Source organism: Musa acuminata, chromosome BXJ3-3, assembly GCF_036884655.1.
Source record: "Musa acuminata AAA Group cultivar baxijiao chromosome BXJ3-3, Cavendish_Baxijiao_AAA, whole genome shotgun sequence".
Lineage (NCBI taxonomy): Eukaryota > Viridiplantae > Streptophyta > Magnoliopsida > Zingiberales > Musaceae > Musa > Musa acuminata.
Window position 1 is genome coordinate 5,230,776 of NC_088351.1, and position 16,988 is coordinate 5,247,763.

The following is a 16,988-nucleotide window of genomic DNA, read 5'->3' on the forward strand; positions in this document are numbered from 1 at the left end:
TTATGAGATACTTATGACACACATTCGTAATTGATATTATTAATTAGACTTGATAGTAATTTTTTTTAATTATTATTATTTGATAGTAATTTTTCATTACCCACATAGATATAGAGCGAGGATGGATATAATATTCCTTAAGTTATTTATTTAATATTTAATAATAATAATTATTTATAAAATTGATATCATTAATTAGATTTGATAGTAATTTTTTAATTAGGAGAATATAAAAAATTATTGAATCCTTTGTGTACCTTGGAAAGATAAAAACGAAATGTGGAAGAGAATAAATATTTGTTTGGATGTTATGCATTTGAAAGTAATTTTATATGTATATGTGAAAGTATGATGCGTTCCGGTGAGATGATTCGGAGTGATGTGAGAGTGCATGAACTTGGAGACGCAGATATAATTCCAAGGAACATCTTATCGTCACCGATGCCAGTTTGGTCCGGTAGAACAGTGCGTGCGATAAAGTAGTAGCCGAAAGCAAGGGTTTCATGTAATCCGTCGAATCGATTCCAGGGCGTTTGATGCGCTTGGTTCATTCCATTACTCCACCTGTTGACCCGCCCAAGCTCGAGTCCTCGCTCCGCACCCACCTTGTCTTCCTCCACTCCGCTTCGTCTCTGCTGGCGAAAGCTCTCGGTGATGCAACGAGCGAAACAAGAAGCGTAGCGAGAACGGCAACCTCCGGTTTGTTCCGTGCGATGGATGCGATCGGGTGCTGTTCGGAGGATTTCTGGTGATGAGCCCCCTCTGAACCCCAGTTAATGGAGGCGAACCATCGATCCTCGAGGCCTCTCCAGCTCCACCCCGCTCGAGTCGCTGTCGTCGATCTCTTCAACCTCTATCTAGGCGTAACCTACCTAACCAAATACTCTCACTCTCTCGGTCTTTTTTGTTTCTAGGTCCATCGATGGGCTCTCTCCTTCTGATGGATCCTTTTGTTTGCAGAGGAACGGCCGGCAGAGATCGGAAGACCGGTCTCCCGAGGCCTCGTAAGTTGAAATTATACCCTTTCTTACAAAGATTCGATTTATGGTCAGCGTCTTTGAGGCAACACTGAAATAAATGGAAATGAGGATATCGAATATGGCCTAGGGCTTTACTAGGAGTTAGCTAAACTCTTGGTCGCTTATGGTACTTTATGGCGACGAAAATAAAATATCGTGAAATGATGTTTCATGTACGAGGAATTAGGAGTCAAACATTCCTTTTAACGTATTTGGTCAGTGATACCGCTGTTTGGAGTCAAAAATAGGCAATTGGGTGAGTGGGTTTTGCTAGATCTTTAATATTGTTTGTGCGTGTGTTGGGGTGTATAAGTGCTTTAGTTTTATACAAATTATGACTTTTTTGATGAGTGATTGGTGCTGTTTGGTGCTAGCAATGGCCATTTTGTGCTAAAATTTCAGCAGGAAGATTCTAGGGTATACAAAATTCTTTTGGTAATTCATCAAATATTTTCTTCTTTTTTCGTTCTAGCCTGAGCTTTTCTTAAGATAGAGCAGATTCATTAACTGTCGTAGTGGTTAATGTGTTTTTGGTTCTGGTTATGATGTTGTATTGGTTTGGCTGATTTTGTGGTTTATGTCTATGTTAGAAACAAATTACAGAAGAGGGTCACTGCTCCTCACGGGGAGCTTCCACCGCGTGATGAACAGTTTATATTGGATTTTGAGCAGTTGCAGGGTCAATTTCCAGTATGTATCAGAATCTTTCTGCTACCTTTGCAAATGATTTTGTTTCGTTGACAATGACTTGTAACTAACTGTGCTTGCACTATTGCACTTCAGGATCCGGAGCAACTGCGTACAGGCACAGAAACAGTTATTATGTCTCTTGTTGTGCAGTGCAGCAGTCATGCACCTCAATCAGAATTTCTTCTTTTTGCGATACGGAGCTTGTGCAGCATAGGCTATCTGAAATGGGATACATTCCTTCTTTCACTCCTTTCTGCAGTTTCCGCTGCAGAGGCAACACTTGCGCAGGGTACTCCAGCGACACCAGGTGTGTTTACTGGGTTGTCATCATCTTATGATGTTTTCACTTTTCACCATCTACCGCTACCGTGTCATCTGCTCTGAACCTCCATGCTTCTAATCCAGCATCTCCATTAGCAACTATTCATGGGGTCAGCTCTCCTGCCCAATCTGCTACTGATCAATCTGCTGGGGCAACTCTTTCACCGGTTAAACCATCCGAACTCTCTGGTTCTGGGCATCAGAGTATAACAAGGTCCGGTCAGATGACAAGAGGAACTGCTATGGGTTCTCTCCGTCAATTCTCATGCAAGATTATCTTAGCTGGACTAGAATTCAATCTAAAGCCAATTACGCATGCAGAGATCTTGAGTCAGATGCTGAATTGGTTGGTTAATTGGGATCAAAAGCCTGTGGGATCAGATGACAGTGATGGCAAGAAGGTCTGGAAGCCTGAGAGGCCTGTGCATGAATGGATGCATACATGCTTAGATGTTATATGGAGGTTGGTGGATGAAGATAAGTGCCGCATTCCCTTTTATGAGCTTCTTCGCAGCAACTTGCAATTCATGGACAATATTCCTGATGATGAGGCAATGTTTGGCATCATTCTGGAAATTCACAGGAGAAGAGATATGGTTGCCATGCACATGCAAATGTTGGATCAACATCTTCACTGCCCTACCTTTGCCACTCATAGGTTCATGTCACAATCCTATCCAAGTATAACCGGTGAATCATTGGCCAATGTTCGTTATTCTCCCATCACGTATCCTAGTGTTTTAGGAGAACCATTGCATGGAGAGGTGAGAAATCTGCTTTTTGTTTCAGTATAAAATCATGCATTTTGTATCTTGTTTGCAGCATAACATGCTGCTCTATGCTTGCAAACACGTCTCTTTTTTATCTCAATTTTCTTTGTGGTTGTCCTATCAGAGATGGGAAAAAGAAGAATTCATACAATTGATGAATCTTGTTTGATGCCTACTTGTTTTCTTGTGATTGGTCTAATTGAGGTTCTTTACCATGTGCTAAATTAAAATTGAAGATCTGGTTTTTAAAGATTCAACAGCAGACCAAAAATGTCAGACCATCTAATCATAAAACCCTGACATTCTGTGAGACAGTATGACTGGTAGGTTTGACACCTATGCTTAATTTGTTATGGCAAAATGCTATGTGGATTTCATGTCATACTCTTTAGTATGATGAGTTAGCATCTAAGAGCATATTTCAACTGTGTCGGGAGTAGGAATTAGGACATTGAGTTTTATGAGGAGCACATACATAAAGGCATAAAATACAACTTCAAGGATCTTGTCAACTGATTTTTAACTTGTTGGAAGTATTAAGCTATAAAGTTGAATTAGGTGATAGGATTTCACATAAGAAAGATGAAATAGTTTGAATTTCAAGGGTGATTTGTTGCCCACAATAAAAAATTAATGGCAAACATATGTTGCACGGTTGCATCTACAATTATTTGATTTCCTATGAATAGATTTACACTCGCAATTCATTATCTTAATTCTTTGGACTTTTGCAAATTGGATGAATAGGGAATGCATACTGATAGAGTGAAGTTACCCTTCTTCTCAATATGTCAAGAAAAAGAGTAGGAATTGGGTTCATTGTTGAGAAGGGAGAAAGATAGGGGTATAGGGAATATGGATGCAGAAAGTTTGGAGGAGAAGAGAGAGGATTAGGAAGAAGTGGGGTTTGTTTTGTAGGTACAACCCTCTTAGTTAACTTACCAAATTGCATCCCACCTGAGGAGCAAGTTATCAAACATCGCACAAGGTCGAAATATTGCATGTGCAAATCTAGGGACCGTAGATTCCGGCAACCATACTTCCCTTGTTTTCTTGTGTCGTTGAGAAATAAAATTGAATGTTTTCTGGAAATATTTTAACATTCTAAGATGTATGGTCTGGATCTAGCAATTTTATTAATTTGATGAAATTGAAAAGTTTCAAGAGTTCATGGTTGTCGATCAAGGGTTTTCATGATGTCTCAAAGGAGCTTACTGTTTGGAGGGTTTCAGTAATATTTGAAAGATAATATGATTGGATGATAGTCTCTGCCAAAAGTCTTCAAATTTTGATCTTACATGTTAATTTCTATAGGTGGAAATCTGACTCAGATTACATATGTAAGAGTAGTGGATTTTGTAAAACTTTTCTTGAGTGAAGCATTGCTTATGTATAAATGTTTGAACAGATGAAAATAAAACGAAATGTCTTTTATAGATATATGTTTAATACATGAAAAAGGTAAGGTTATATAAGGATAGGAAAAATAAAAAAAGGTAGTTACAAGTAAATAGTGTAGAAGATAGTCAAGGTATTATAGATTTTATTGAAGTCAGTTAACTACTGTCTATCTGATTGTTGAACCATCTTCTTAGGTTATATGGAATTGTTCACCCATCAAACAGCGTACTTTGATGTCTTTATTAGGTGCCAGACACATTTACAGTGCCACAAGTGATAGTTTAGATGGGGACTGTGCTGATGGTCTATGATTATTTTCTTTTGGAGAGTAGGGAAATTGGAAGAATTGGAAGGAATTACTTGAGTAAAACATGTAGTGGCTGGTGCTGCTTACTATGAGTTTTGCCTGGAGTTGGACCAAGTATTTTTGTTTCTGTGGAACACTTAAAGAACACCTTATTGCTGTATGTAATGCCATATTATATTTGCAATTACTCTAACCAATAGATCATGCTGATCAGATATATAATTGGGAAATATAAATCATCATCTTGTTGCATTGAGACACAAGAATATCACTTTACTGTTGTCTTACAGCTTATCTCTCCAATTGACAGGATCTTGCTACATCTATTCCCAAAGGGAGTTTGGACTGGGAACGTGCTTTGCGGTGTCTAAGACATGCTCTTCGAACAACACCATCACCAGATTGGTGGAGACGTGTGCTTCTTGTTGCCCCTTGTTATAAACCTCAAGCTACACAGGCATCAACCCCTGGTGCTGTTTTTTCCCCTGAAATGATTTGCGAGGCTGTTGTTGATAGAACAATGGAACTATTGAAGATCACAAACTCAGGCAATACTATCAACTTGTATTATTTTGCTGTATTATTTTGCAAACCCATGAGTAATTCAACAAGTAATTGATTTCCTTCTCTCCAGGTATAAAACTTAGCAATAACTTAATATATCAGGCAAGGTTCATCATACCGTAACATACTATTCAAACTATTCGTACGGGTAGTACATATTTGTCTGACAAGGGGCCGGTATGAGTGGTTCATACCGGTCTGTTAGTATGTCCCATCGTACCATGTATCGGTACGTTGGTATGGTTTGATATGTACTGTATTGATAGTTGGTCGGTACATTGGTACAGACCAGGAAGGTGGACCATATTATTAGGTGACATGCATATTGGATTATGACTCTAATAGCTTCTAAAGCATGAGGAGCTTCTATAGTTGTATTTTCTTTTACACACTTAACATATAAATATTTTTTTTTTTATTTTTCAAATTCTTTGTTGTGCATGTCATGATATTGTCTCGATTGGTACCGTGCTGCTGAAATTTCAGTTTCAATTGAGGACCAAATTGTTGTCTTTATTTCAGTTATACTCACATTGAATTATTGAGGATTTTTTTTGACTGGTTTGAACATTTAATATTTAATTTTTATGGTGGCAAGTGAGTGGCTATCTGCATTGAGTTCACAATTTTATGAGTGTAAATGTGTAATAATGAAAGAAATACAGTAGAACTTGAATAGTAGATAACTAGATATATTTAGTTTTTTCAGTATTTCCATAAAAAATGCTGCATCTGGTTTAGATTTTGTGCATCTTATGTCTTTATATACTTGTTGCTAGTTATATGTTAGGACTTTCTGTGCCTTATATTTTATGCCACAAGTTCATTAGTTTGTTCTGTCTCTTTATCAAGTTATGCTATTTGCACATGCTATATCTATCCATACTTTTTTTGGTGGTTTTCATGTTCTTGTTTGGCGTTGGCAGAAACACAGTGCTGGCAGGAGTGGCTTATATTTGCCGACATATTCTTCTTTCTTATGAAGAGTGGATGTATCGATTTTCTTGATTTTATTAACAAGATTGCCTCTCGAGTCACAAAGGGTGACCAACAGATTCTTCGCAGTAATCATGTGACGTGGCTGCTTGCGCAAATTATTCGCATTGAGATTGTGATGTCTACATTGAGTTCAGACCCAAAGAAGGTGGTTTTTGTGCATAAGTCTGTTGTTCTCTGTATTTTTTAAGTCTTGAAAGGAGTTAATGCTTGTCTCCTTCAAGGTTTGTTGTACCGTACCGTACCGGCGTTTCGACCCAGGCTCGGTACCGGTACGGTACGGTATACCGCTCGGTACACCCAGGTGTACCGAGCGGTACACTGCTACAGTATTACTGTACAGTGCTACAGTACTCGGTACGGTACGGGGTCGGTCCACGTACCGCTGCCCTGTCGGACCGGTACGTACCGCCCGTACCGGGCGGTACAGTCCGGTACGGCAAACCTCTCCTTATATTTTTATGTTATCTTTTTTGCTTTTCTAAAAAATATTTTACTTCTAAATTCTAATACAACAATTATAGTTAAGATTTTAGTGTGCTTGCTGGAATTCTGCATCTCATTGAATGAAACCAACCTTTGGTATGCCCATGTTAGCTCATATTCAGTCACTTGCTTGGGCATATTGTTGAAAAGATAAGGTCATGCCTATGCGCATGGAACCATGCTTTCGACATCAAACCAATAAAATCTTGGATGATGTGGCATTCACAGAATTAACTGTGCTTTCTTTAACTATTGCCTATAATTAGTTGTATATTTACTTTGGAGCAGAAATGACATGTACAAGTACTTTATTCCATGGCTTGTAGCGATCTTTTCCATTATATGTCAGGTTAATCAGCATGATTTTTGGCCTTTTGGCCTTTTACTGGCCATCTAGAAATGTTAATGCCAAAATGCCTTGACACATGATCAGCATTGTCTTGGTAAAAAGGTGTGGTTCAAGGACAATGAAGTGCTCACATGTAGATGGTAGGATATAGCATTTTATGTGTTGCTTGAGCGTTCAAATCTTTGTAAAACAGCTATTGTTAATTTACATCGATATTTTAGGTTTATATTTTTCTGGTTCTTGTCAGGTGGAAACTACAAAAAAGATCATTTCGTTTCATAAAGAAGAAAAAAATATTGATCCAAATAATGTCAGTCCTCAGTCAATTCTTTTGGATTTCATTAGTAGCAGTCAGACTTTGCGTATTTGGTCTTTCAACTCTTCAATTAGGGAATATCTTAACAATGATCAGCTTCAGAAAGGAAAGCAAATAGATGAATGGTGGAAGCAAGTAATCAAAGGTACTTCTGTTTAGAAGTGTGCTTGGATGAATTTATTAATTTTTTTTTCTAATACTGATGGTTATTCACTTTTATTTTCTAGTACTTCTATTCCAAGGATTATTCATCTTCTGTATGCAAGACTTGGAGAATGATATGTACACCTAAAGTCTATTTTACATGTGACGTTTTGAAGATAAAATGAGTTTTTTGTCTTTCATAACCACACCTATCATCAGGATGTCTTTCATCTATAGTTATTTTTGATTTCTGAAACATTTATGACAGGTTGAAGTCAAATGAGGAATTTTCATTTTTTGTCATTGGCAAATATTTGTGAGAAGGGTGCTAATAAGGAAGGTTTAAGCCATATTTATTCTCTCATGGTTTTGTAGACAATGTACAGAAGGCAACTGGCCCGAGCTACTTCAAGAATTCTTTTGAGTTACTTCTCTCATGCAACATTGGAAAATTTGCAGTTTAATCTATATAAAAGTTGAATGGCAATCTGTTGGATGTATGAGATAAAGCCTGAAATTGTTTGATGATATGAATTGTTGGTGTGAATGCACAATATTATGCTATTTGTGGAATGATTTAGACATGGATGTTGAACTATAAGCATGTCTCCATGAACCATGTAAAGTTTGAGTCATATAAATATGCATTAGAAAATAACTTGTCTTTTGCTAGTTGCATTTAGGTAGAAAAGGATTTGGTCTGGTTGCTGTAACATTCTTATTTTTATTTAACATGTCAAATGAGTCTTTTAAATCTAGGTATGATTCAATTTGTGTATTAACCACCTTGGACTACAGATTTCTGTCTTTACGATTTTAATGTTCATCATTATTTTGAGGATTTCTGTCTTTAGGATTTTAATTTAAGTTGTATTAAATTAAGCTGTTCTGAACTTGTGGAGATTGGGTTGGTGGAATTTGTGGGAATATATGGCTTATGATTCAGGGTCACAAATTAGTTGCTGGGGCCAGAATAGTTATCACTTAGCACTGTAACTTGTGTCACTGGTCAAATACCCAAAGAAAAGGTCCAGTTTTTTGGGATTTTTTTGCAGCCAAAATAGAGATTCCAAAGAAGTTCTTGAAAATTGAAATACATACCTTGCGCTCTGTTCAGCTTCTTCTATGGTCTCCCTTTATTATTAATAGACATTATGCCCCTGCTTCTTGGGCTAAAATTGCAACTCTTTGTTCTTTTATATTTGCTTCAGTTGTCTGTGATTCTTTTGAGTTTTTCATTTTATGGATGCCTTTATTCCCTTCTTCTCTTCTTTTTTCTTGTTTTTACTCACTCTTGTGTTTAATATTGATTCTTTCAATTTTGTAGAATATTTTTTTAAAAAAAATTAGCAAAAACCTGTGACATAAATTATTTGTAATTTTGCTCAGATTGTTTCTTTAAAATATCTGTTATTTCATGAATATAGCTAGATATTTAATTTATATATTTAAAAAACCTTACTACTAATACTGATATAGAGCGTAAATCTTTGGTGCTCTCTTTGTTGTATTTACCATGTTAATGTTGTGTAGCTGGTCATGATTCTATTATGGACATAACTTTTTTATGTCATCTGTTATCGAAATGAAAAATCTTACTATCTATTTGTATGCTTTTCTATTGATTGAAGCAGCTTATAACCTGATATTCTTAATTGATTTCCTGAACAATGAGTTCATCTGTCAAAATTAGAAAATACTGGGAGGTTCGATGCAACATATGAACCATTTTTCAGCATTTTTTAATCCATCATATAGACATGCAAAATAAGTTCTCATTCTACTTTATTTAGTTTACATCTTTTATAGTTTTTTTCCTCAATATTTAGTTTCAGGGGATCGTATGATGGATTTTACGAGTTTAGATGATCGATCAATGGGCATGTTTTGGGTTCTCTCATTTACTATGGCTCAACCAGCTTGTGAAGCAGTTATGAGCTGGTTTACATCAGCTGGAGTAACAGATATTTCACAAGGACCTAATGTACAGTCCAATGATAGGATGATGATGATGCGTGAAACTTTTCCTCTGTCAATGACATTACTTTCTGGTTTGTCAATCAACTTATGTCTAAAGCTTGCATTTCAGCTTGAAGAAACCATATTTCTTGGCCAGGTATGACAACATGATGTATATTGCTTGGCTTATCTTCTTCTGAAGTAATATTTCTTCCCATAGTTATTGATCATTTGCAGGATTCTATTTGTAATGTAGTACTAACAAGTAATAACTAATAAGTAATTGCTAGTTCTTTTTGTTAAACATGGAATGGAGATCAATTTTCCTTATTTTGTTAGAGTTGAATTCTCAAATCAAATTTTCACTAAGCTACAGTAAGTATAACTTGTTTTAGGTCAGAAAGGTAGAAAAACAAAAACCTTGTTTGAAAATGGTTCTTATGGAGTGCATTTATCACCTATAACCTTGGAATCATCACTTAGACTCTTTGAAGTCTTGAAATGATTCACATTATTTAGAGAAGAAAATCCAGTCACCCTGATTTTAGGTAAAGCCTTTCCAACCAGTACTAGCCTGTCTATTTACATACTAAAGAATAGTTTTGTGATTAATGCACATGATATTTTAAATTTTTATTAATGCATTTCCTAGAACTAGACTTTGCAGATAACTAGTACGCAGAATTTGGATAAAATCTAATAGTAAGGATTAAGACATCAATCCTTTACCTCAAAATTGAATGTGGAATCTCCAAATTGAAGATTAACCCCATTTGTGATCTGCATCATTAAAAAAATTTTCAAACTAAAATTCGTGTGATTTGGATATGATTTGTATGTTTATCAAAAGTGACACAAAAAGACCAGTGTAAAATATGTTTATGCATGACAAATATAATCTAGACTGCTTTAATTAATGATTGAACAGATTGACCGTGATCTAAATATGTATTGTTGATCAAATCAGGTTCTATTCTATGTCCATAAAATAGCTTAATTTCTTCTCCACTCAATGCATATGTTAGGGTCTATGAATAATATGATTTTTATTTATGATTTTTTTAACATCATTGATCATATTCAATTGAGCTGCTCTTTGTTTTGGTGTCTCCAGGTTTGTTTTTGAGGTAATATGATGGATTTTAAATCCTTCTGATAGGGTTCTAGCTCAATTCAATATTAATTAGAAATATAAGCATTGAAAAATGGATATGGAAATGATTAATTGTACTTGCATGACAGTTTGAACTTGCTGACTAATATGTAGTTGTTGCTTTTTGAAATATATTTCTAGAATCTTTTCCTTGTGAATGACTTGTTTTCTGTTCATAATAAATTCAAATTGTCTTGTTTCTATGCAGTGTGATATTGCAATTCTAAGAAAATGAATCCTGCTTTGAAGCCATATGTTGAAGAGGATTTAAGATTATGTGAACTCTTTAACTTCTATATTTATTAAGGTGCATGAAAAGGTTAACGAGATTTCAGTTAGATAATGATTCATGGTTGTCAAACTCTTAAATGTCCACAACAGTCCATGAAAACTCAATCATGAATGTCTTTCTTGTGTGCTTATTGTCTCTGCAAGTAATATTTAAACACTAGATTCTGTGAAAGACTATTAGTTTTATAAAAGGAAAAATAATCTCTAATATTTTTTTTTTGAAATTTACATCTGCAACTGCCTGCTGTTTTGACTCTAGGGTACTTGGGATTATTTTCCAAATTTAACTTTTCCTCAAGAAAGAAATTTGTAAAAATTTGAAGATGATTTTTTGTTTTTATTCTCGTCGCTCTTGGTTCCTATCTCCTCAGACTTTTGTGCTGAAAAAAGAAATGGTAACATTTGTTAATGGTGAAATTTTAAATTCCTGGTTTCTATGAAAGATCCAAGATTTAAAAGATTGCTTGTGTTCATACTTCAGTTTTCATTTTGGGTCCTGTTTGATATGTGGCTGCTATAATTCATTAACTTGTTAGACAATCTCTTCGTAATTATAGTTTAAAGACTTTTAAAGCTTTTATCCCGTTGAATCATTTTTATTGTTAATTCTGCATAAACCATGATTTATCATAGTTTTTAATTATGATATTTGAAAAACTTAATTTCTATGTATTGTTATTGACATCTTTCATTCTGTTGTAGGCCATCCCTAGCATTGCCATGGTTGAAACATATGTCAGATTGTTGCTTATTGCACCTCACTCGTTATTTCGCCCTCATTTCACGGTACCCTTTTGTGTCTTCTCTAGTCTATTTGCCATCTATCTTTGACTTAAAAATGGAGTGCTGTTGTCACCCTGAAAATTTCTATGCTTGTTTCTGACATCCATTTGTTACCTTCTGTTCTTAACTGTTCTTTGAATTTTAAAAAAACTGATTAACATGCATATAAGCAACATTATTTCAAAGTTGAAGTTTGGATCCAGTAATTATTTGCTATAAGTTGCATGACTAATCTTTGTAAAGTGAATAATATAAGTATCTCTTTTCTTCATGGCAAAAGACTAGTTTAGCAACATCTGATAGCTTTTTGTTAACAAATTATATCTCCATTGAAAATATGCTGCCAGGTGTACGTGAAGTGCAACTTATACTTTTAAGCAAGGTCTGTCGTATCGAAGCGTACCGCCTGCACCGGGCGATACGTACCGGTCTGACAGGTTATCGATACGCGGATCGCCCGGTACCACTACAGTATCACAGTGCTCGGTATGCCCTGATGTATTGCTCAGTACACCAGTACCATATCGTACCGAGCCCGGGTCAAAACGTCGGTACGGTACGGTACAGCGAACCTTGCTTTTAAGTTTTGCCAGTAAAACTTTTGAAAATTTTGTTGTAACTTGCCAAAAAGATTATGAAATAATCAGTTAACATAGCAAAAAATTAATAATTTCCTGTTGCGGTGTTTGTGCCAATCTTTTAAAAGCAGCAACGAAATGCTGGTGGTACGGTTACACTTGTTTATGACAGCATATACGATAACTTATATACCATTTACTTTGAATTTATCTGAAATTAAATTATAACTAAATGTTAAAATATTGCAAAGGAAGCACAAAGATACTTAACTGAAGACAGGGAAGAGGCAATGATACTGTAGCAAATGTAGAACATGAGCTGTGCAGAAATTTGAATGGAAAGGTGTAAGTGCTGCCTGCCACTGCTTGGTGGGATTTATCTAATTTATAGATTAGGGATTGTTTAAACTAAGGATTGCTGTTTTGGGTAGCGGATCTGTATTGGTCCTTGGTGGACTGGTATGGACTGGTCAGGTATGTGTGTACCGACACATGGTACATCGATATGTACTGATGATTCGAAGAAGAAGAAGGAAAAGAGGAAGGAATAGATGACAGTGGAGGAAGGAGGAGGAGGAACAGGAGGCTGTGGTGGAAGAGGAAGGAAGAAGTGGACGTGGTGGAGGAGGAAGGAATGAGAAAGAAGAGGAAGCAGTGTAGGAGGAGGAGGAGGAGAGGAGGAAGAGTACCAATGGTCGGTAGTATGCAGCGTCGGATGGCAATGGCAATTCCGGGCTTGTGAGACATGGGCCGATATGGAGAGAGGTCTAGCATTTGCGAGCCCTAATTGTAGGAGAACTTTTAAGTTCTTTTTACCTTTTTAATGGGTTGGACCGGATGGTTCGAAATGGGTCGGTACGCATACTGGTTTATGCTGGGACTGGTATGTACAGCCCATTTTGTACCAGTACGGGTGAAAAAGTCATTCACTGGTTTAAACAAGAGTGAACAATGTAGGAGAGAATTCATTGAGCTGAGAAGTAGTAGCAGTAGGCTGACCATTATTTGCCGCCGTTTACAATGTTCTGCAACTGCTTGCCCGTTTAATAATTACCAACCTTGAGAGAGATATGGCATTTAAGTGTGAGTGAAACTGAATAGATTAATTTACAAATTTCCTTCTTATGCTGAAAGCAGAATTGGCAAACTTGGACAAGTTTGTAATCAGTTCCAAAGTAAGATGCATATGGGTACTGGATCCATACTGGTCTATGGCATAGATAGAGAAGGTGTTGAAAAAGAGCAGGGTAGGAAACAATGATGGAGGAGGAGAAGAAGAGAAGGAGGTGACATCAAAGAAAAGGAAGGAGGCAGCAAAGGAGGAAGAGGAGTACTGATGATACGGGGCCAGTGGGTGGCAGCGGATGTGCATGAGAGATAAGCCTGATGCAGGCGCAGACAACAAACACATGTGAGAGAGAAGAGGCGGTTGGTCCAGGCCCATTACCGTTATTGGTTGCGTAGTAAACCCGGTTCACAGGGTTTACTGAGCAATCTGGTCACGGGTGGACCGGCATGTACTGTTCCGCTAGATTTCTGCCAGATTTGTCAAGCCATGGTTGATACAGTGTGGTCCACTCTGGCTTTCTGGCAGATAGTGGTTTCTTTCTCATTTTTAACACTGGGTTAGGCATTCGTTGGTCTAAACTAGAATGGATCTTACTTCTGTAGAAATAAGCATGAATTCAAGCATGAAATCAACAACAAAAGTATTAATAAGCACAAAAAGTGATTTATAATCAAGGCTTCAAGAGTAAAATTAACCAAAAATTTTCAAGTTTAGCTTCAAATTTACCTTGCTTTGTAGAATATGACCTAGATTTTATAGAATGAAAGTTTATTTAGTTGAGACTGAAGCTTGATTTGGTTGAGAGGGAGATTTGAGTGAGACTCCGGAGTAAAGAAAAAGGAGGTGGTTGCTGTTGGTGAGAAAATGGGCAGGAGGGATGGGTTGACTTTGGATACTGGGCTGTAGGCTTACTGTTTGATACACGTATGCTTACCAGTTTGCACCTGGTTGATTTGCACTTGGTTTGTCATGGTTGGAGTATCAATTCTGTGACCAAACTGATAAAATACTAATTGGTATGAACAAGTCTGACTGGGTTTAAACTTGATTTGAACTTGTATATTATTTGCTTAAAATGAGACTGCTAATGTTATTAAATCTGTATCGGTAATCTTTACTAAAATATTATTCTGTCTTGATGAATTTGTTTTAGTTCTTATTACAAATTGAATTTTGTGATAGGTCTATTTATTTAATTTATATAATTTATATGCTTTAAATCTCAGCATGTTCGCAGGTTTTTGTGTAATTTGTGATTCATTTGGCTATATTGTTTCACCATTTGTATTAAAAGATGGAATTATGACATAATAAGGATATTTCCTGAGTGGTTAAAATCCTTGCTAAGCATAGACATATGGTATATGGATTTGTCTTAAACGAAGATGAATGACTACTATTTTTCTCTTTAACTAAAAAAAATTCTTTGTTTTTTGCCTTGTTCTGTAAATTGAGTACCATAATTTTAGCATATATGAAACTAGGGAGTCATTTTTTGTTCAAATCTAATGATAAGAATGTGGTGATAATTTTCACAACTTAATTGATTATCTACCATTGTTGACACTTTCCCGAGGCCTTCTTGGTTGAAACAAATAGATCAACTTAATCTCACTTCCTGGATCTGAAAACTAGTTCTTAGTTGCTTTTGAAGTGTTTGAAATTTTATTTAAAGCTTTTATTAGAAATTTTGCAAATTTGAGTCATCTTTCTTGTTTGATTTATAAAAATATTCTGGAATTCCTGTTCGATCTATATTAGTTCCTTGATAAATCCACTGTAAGTTTTTACCATACCACATGACATAGTAATTCCTCCATTTTTATGTAACTTCTGTGTTTGTTCTTTTATCTATAGACTTTGACACAACGATCTCCATCTATTTTAAGCAAGAATGGTGTGTCTTTATTGCTCCTGGAGATATTAAACTACAGACTACTTCCTCTATACAGGTGCTACAACTGCCTCATTTGTATAAAACAGTCTACTACCAATGCTAATTTTAGTATATTACGTCTTACTGCAACAACTCAATTATTATTTACTATTTAGTATGAATCATTTGCACACATTGTTGAGTGGACATTAACAAGTAATTTAATAGCATGAACTGACATTATCTTAAGTCATGTGTGATGACTGGCATATACCGGGATACTATACATTTATCTTGCCTCAAGATGTAATCTTATACTTTATTATATTAAGTACTACTCGATCAGATGGGTTCCCGAAGATGGGAACAATTGTCATGAGTATGAGCAAGGTTTGACTTACCGGTCCGAGCTAGAGTGTTGGTCAGCCGGCTGCATGACACATGCTGCTCCGTACCGGTGTACCAACACATGGTACGCTGGTGTGTATCGATGTTTTGACGAGGAAGAAAAAGAGGTTGAAGAGGAAGGTCTGGTGGAGGAACAGACAAGGAAGAAGGAGAAAGGAAGAAGGAAGAAGAAGAAGAAAGAAAAGGAGGAGAAAAAGTGCAGCAATACCTGGGAAGCAGTGACGGTGTTGAAGGGAGACTGTAGCATCACAGCGACGAAGAGGTGGTGCCATTGTAGTATTGCAATGACGAAGCGGCGAAGAGGCAGTGTTGCTGCAGCATCGTAGTAGCGAAGCGATGAAGAGGCAGTGCCACTGCAGCATCACAGTGGCAAATCAGCGAAGAGGTAGCGTCGCTGCAGCGGCGAAGCGGCCAAGAGACGACACCGTTGCAACATCGCAGTGGCGAAGAGGCAGTGCCACGACTTCGTACGTGCGAAGAGCCCTAATGTGCTTTTTTTTTAACGCTGAGATGGATTGGGGCCCACCACTTTTTGATTTTTTTATTATTTTAATGTAGACTGCCCGAAGTGGTCCGTGTATTGGTCCACGGTCGGACCAGGGTGTACTGCCCAAACCATACTGTTTTGGGCAGTACAGCACAGATTCCCATCTTGGTTCCTTTATAGACAGCTTTGGTACTACTGTGCTAGGCAGTTTACGATTGATACCACCACCTGCTATCACTGAATACGAGTAATAATAAAATGCTGTGATTGTTTTACCACCCGAAAGAGCATTTTATGGGCGGTATGTACTGGTCCGAGCATGGACCGATACACGGACCACCTCTGTTTCAGGCGGTCCAATGAAAATATTAAAAAAAAAATCAAAAAGTGGTGGGCCCCAGTCCATTTCAATGTTAAAAAAGAAATAAAAAGCAAATTAGGGCTCACGGATGCAAACCCTCTTCTTGTGTATGATGCCGCAGCCCTTGTTGTTGCCTCTTCACTGCTGTGATGCTACAAAAGCTTCGCCACTGTGATGCTGCCGCTTTCGTTTCAATGCTGCTGCTTCTTCCCAGGTACGCTGCCGTTGCACTTCTTCTCCTCCTCTACTTCTTTCTTGTTCTCCCTTCCTTTCTCCTTCCTCCTTTGTTCCTCCATCGCCCTTTCCTCTTCACCCTCTTTTTCTTCCTCGTCGAAACATTGGTACGTTCTGGCATCCCATGTGTTGTTATACCAGTACAGACCGGTACATACCGTTCTCGCAGATTGCCAAAATCAGTCCGGTACCCAAAAAGGCAAACCTGATAGAATGAATATTGACCAGTTCATGTTATGCTGTCCGGTATCAATCCTTCGTCAGACTAGTAAATAGTGGTCTGTACACATTGATATGGATGGTATTGAGTTCTGTTAATTAGATATATGTTCCTTGGAGCATTTGGTTTATTTTGTTTTGCAGTTTTAAATGAGATAATTATACATTAGAATATTTGGATAAAGTGACAGATGAACAGTGTGAACA

The 16,988-nt window shown here is 36.9% G+C and overlaps 1 protein-coding gene across 1 annotated transcript in view; it reads left to right on the forward strand.

Annotated features, from left to right (window-relative positions):
• Window positions 1-460: 460 nt before the first annotated feature.
• Window positions 461-16,988, forward strand: part of LOC103977584 (mediator of RNA polymerase II transcription subunit 23) — a 32,867-nt gene continuing 16,339 nt past the window's right edge. The window contains exons 1-11 of the mRNA XM_009393143.3: window positions 461-863; window positions 961-1,004; window positions 1,610-1,709; window positions 1,803-2,016; window positions 2,115-2,794; window positions 4,819-5,056; window positions 5,999-6,216; window positions 7,151-7,364; window positions 9,193-9,479; window positions 11,469-11,552; window positions 15,054-15,148. Of these exons, the coding sequence (XP_009391418.2) occupies window positions 777-863; window positions 961-1,004; window positions 1,610-1,709; window positions 1,803-2,016; window positions 2,115-2,794; window positions 4,819-5,056; window positions 5,999-6,216; window positions 7,151-7,364; window positions 9,193-9,479; window positions 11,469-11,552; window positions 15,054-15,148 (2,261 nt within the window). The 5' untranslated portion in view covers window positions 461-776. The remainder of the gene's footprint in view (window positions 864-960; window positions 1,005-1,609; window positions 1,710-1,802; window positions 2,017-2,114; window positions 2,795-4,818; window positions 5,057-5,998; window positions 6,217-7,150; window positions 7,365-9,192; window positions 9,480-11,468; window positions 11,553-15,053; window positions 15,149-16,988) is intronic.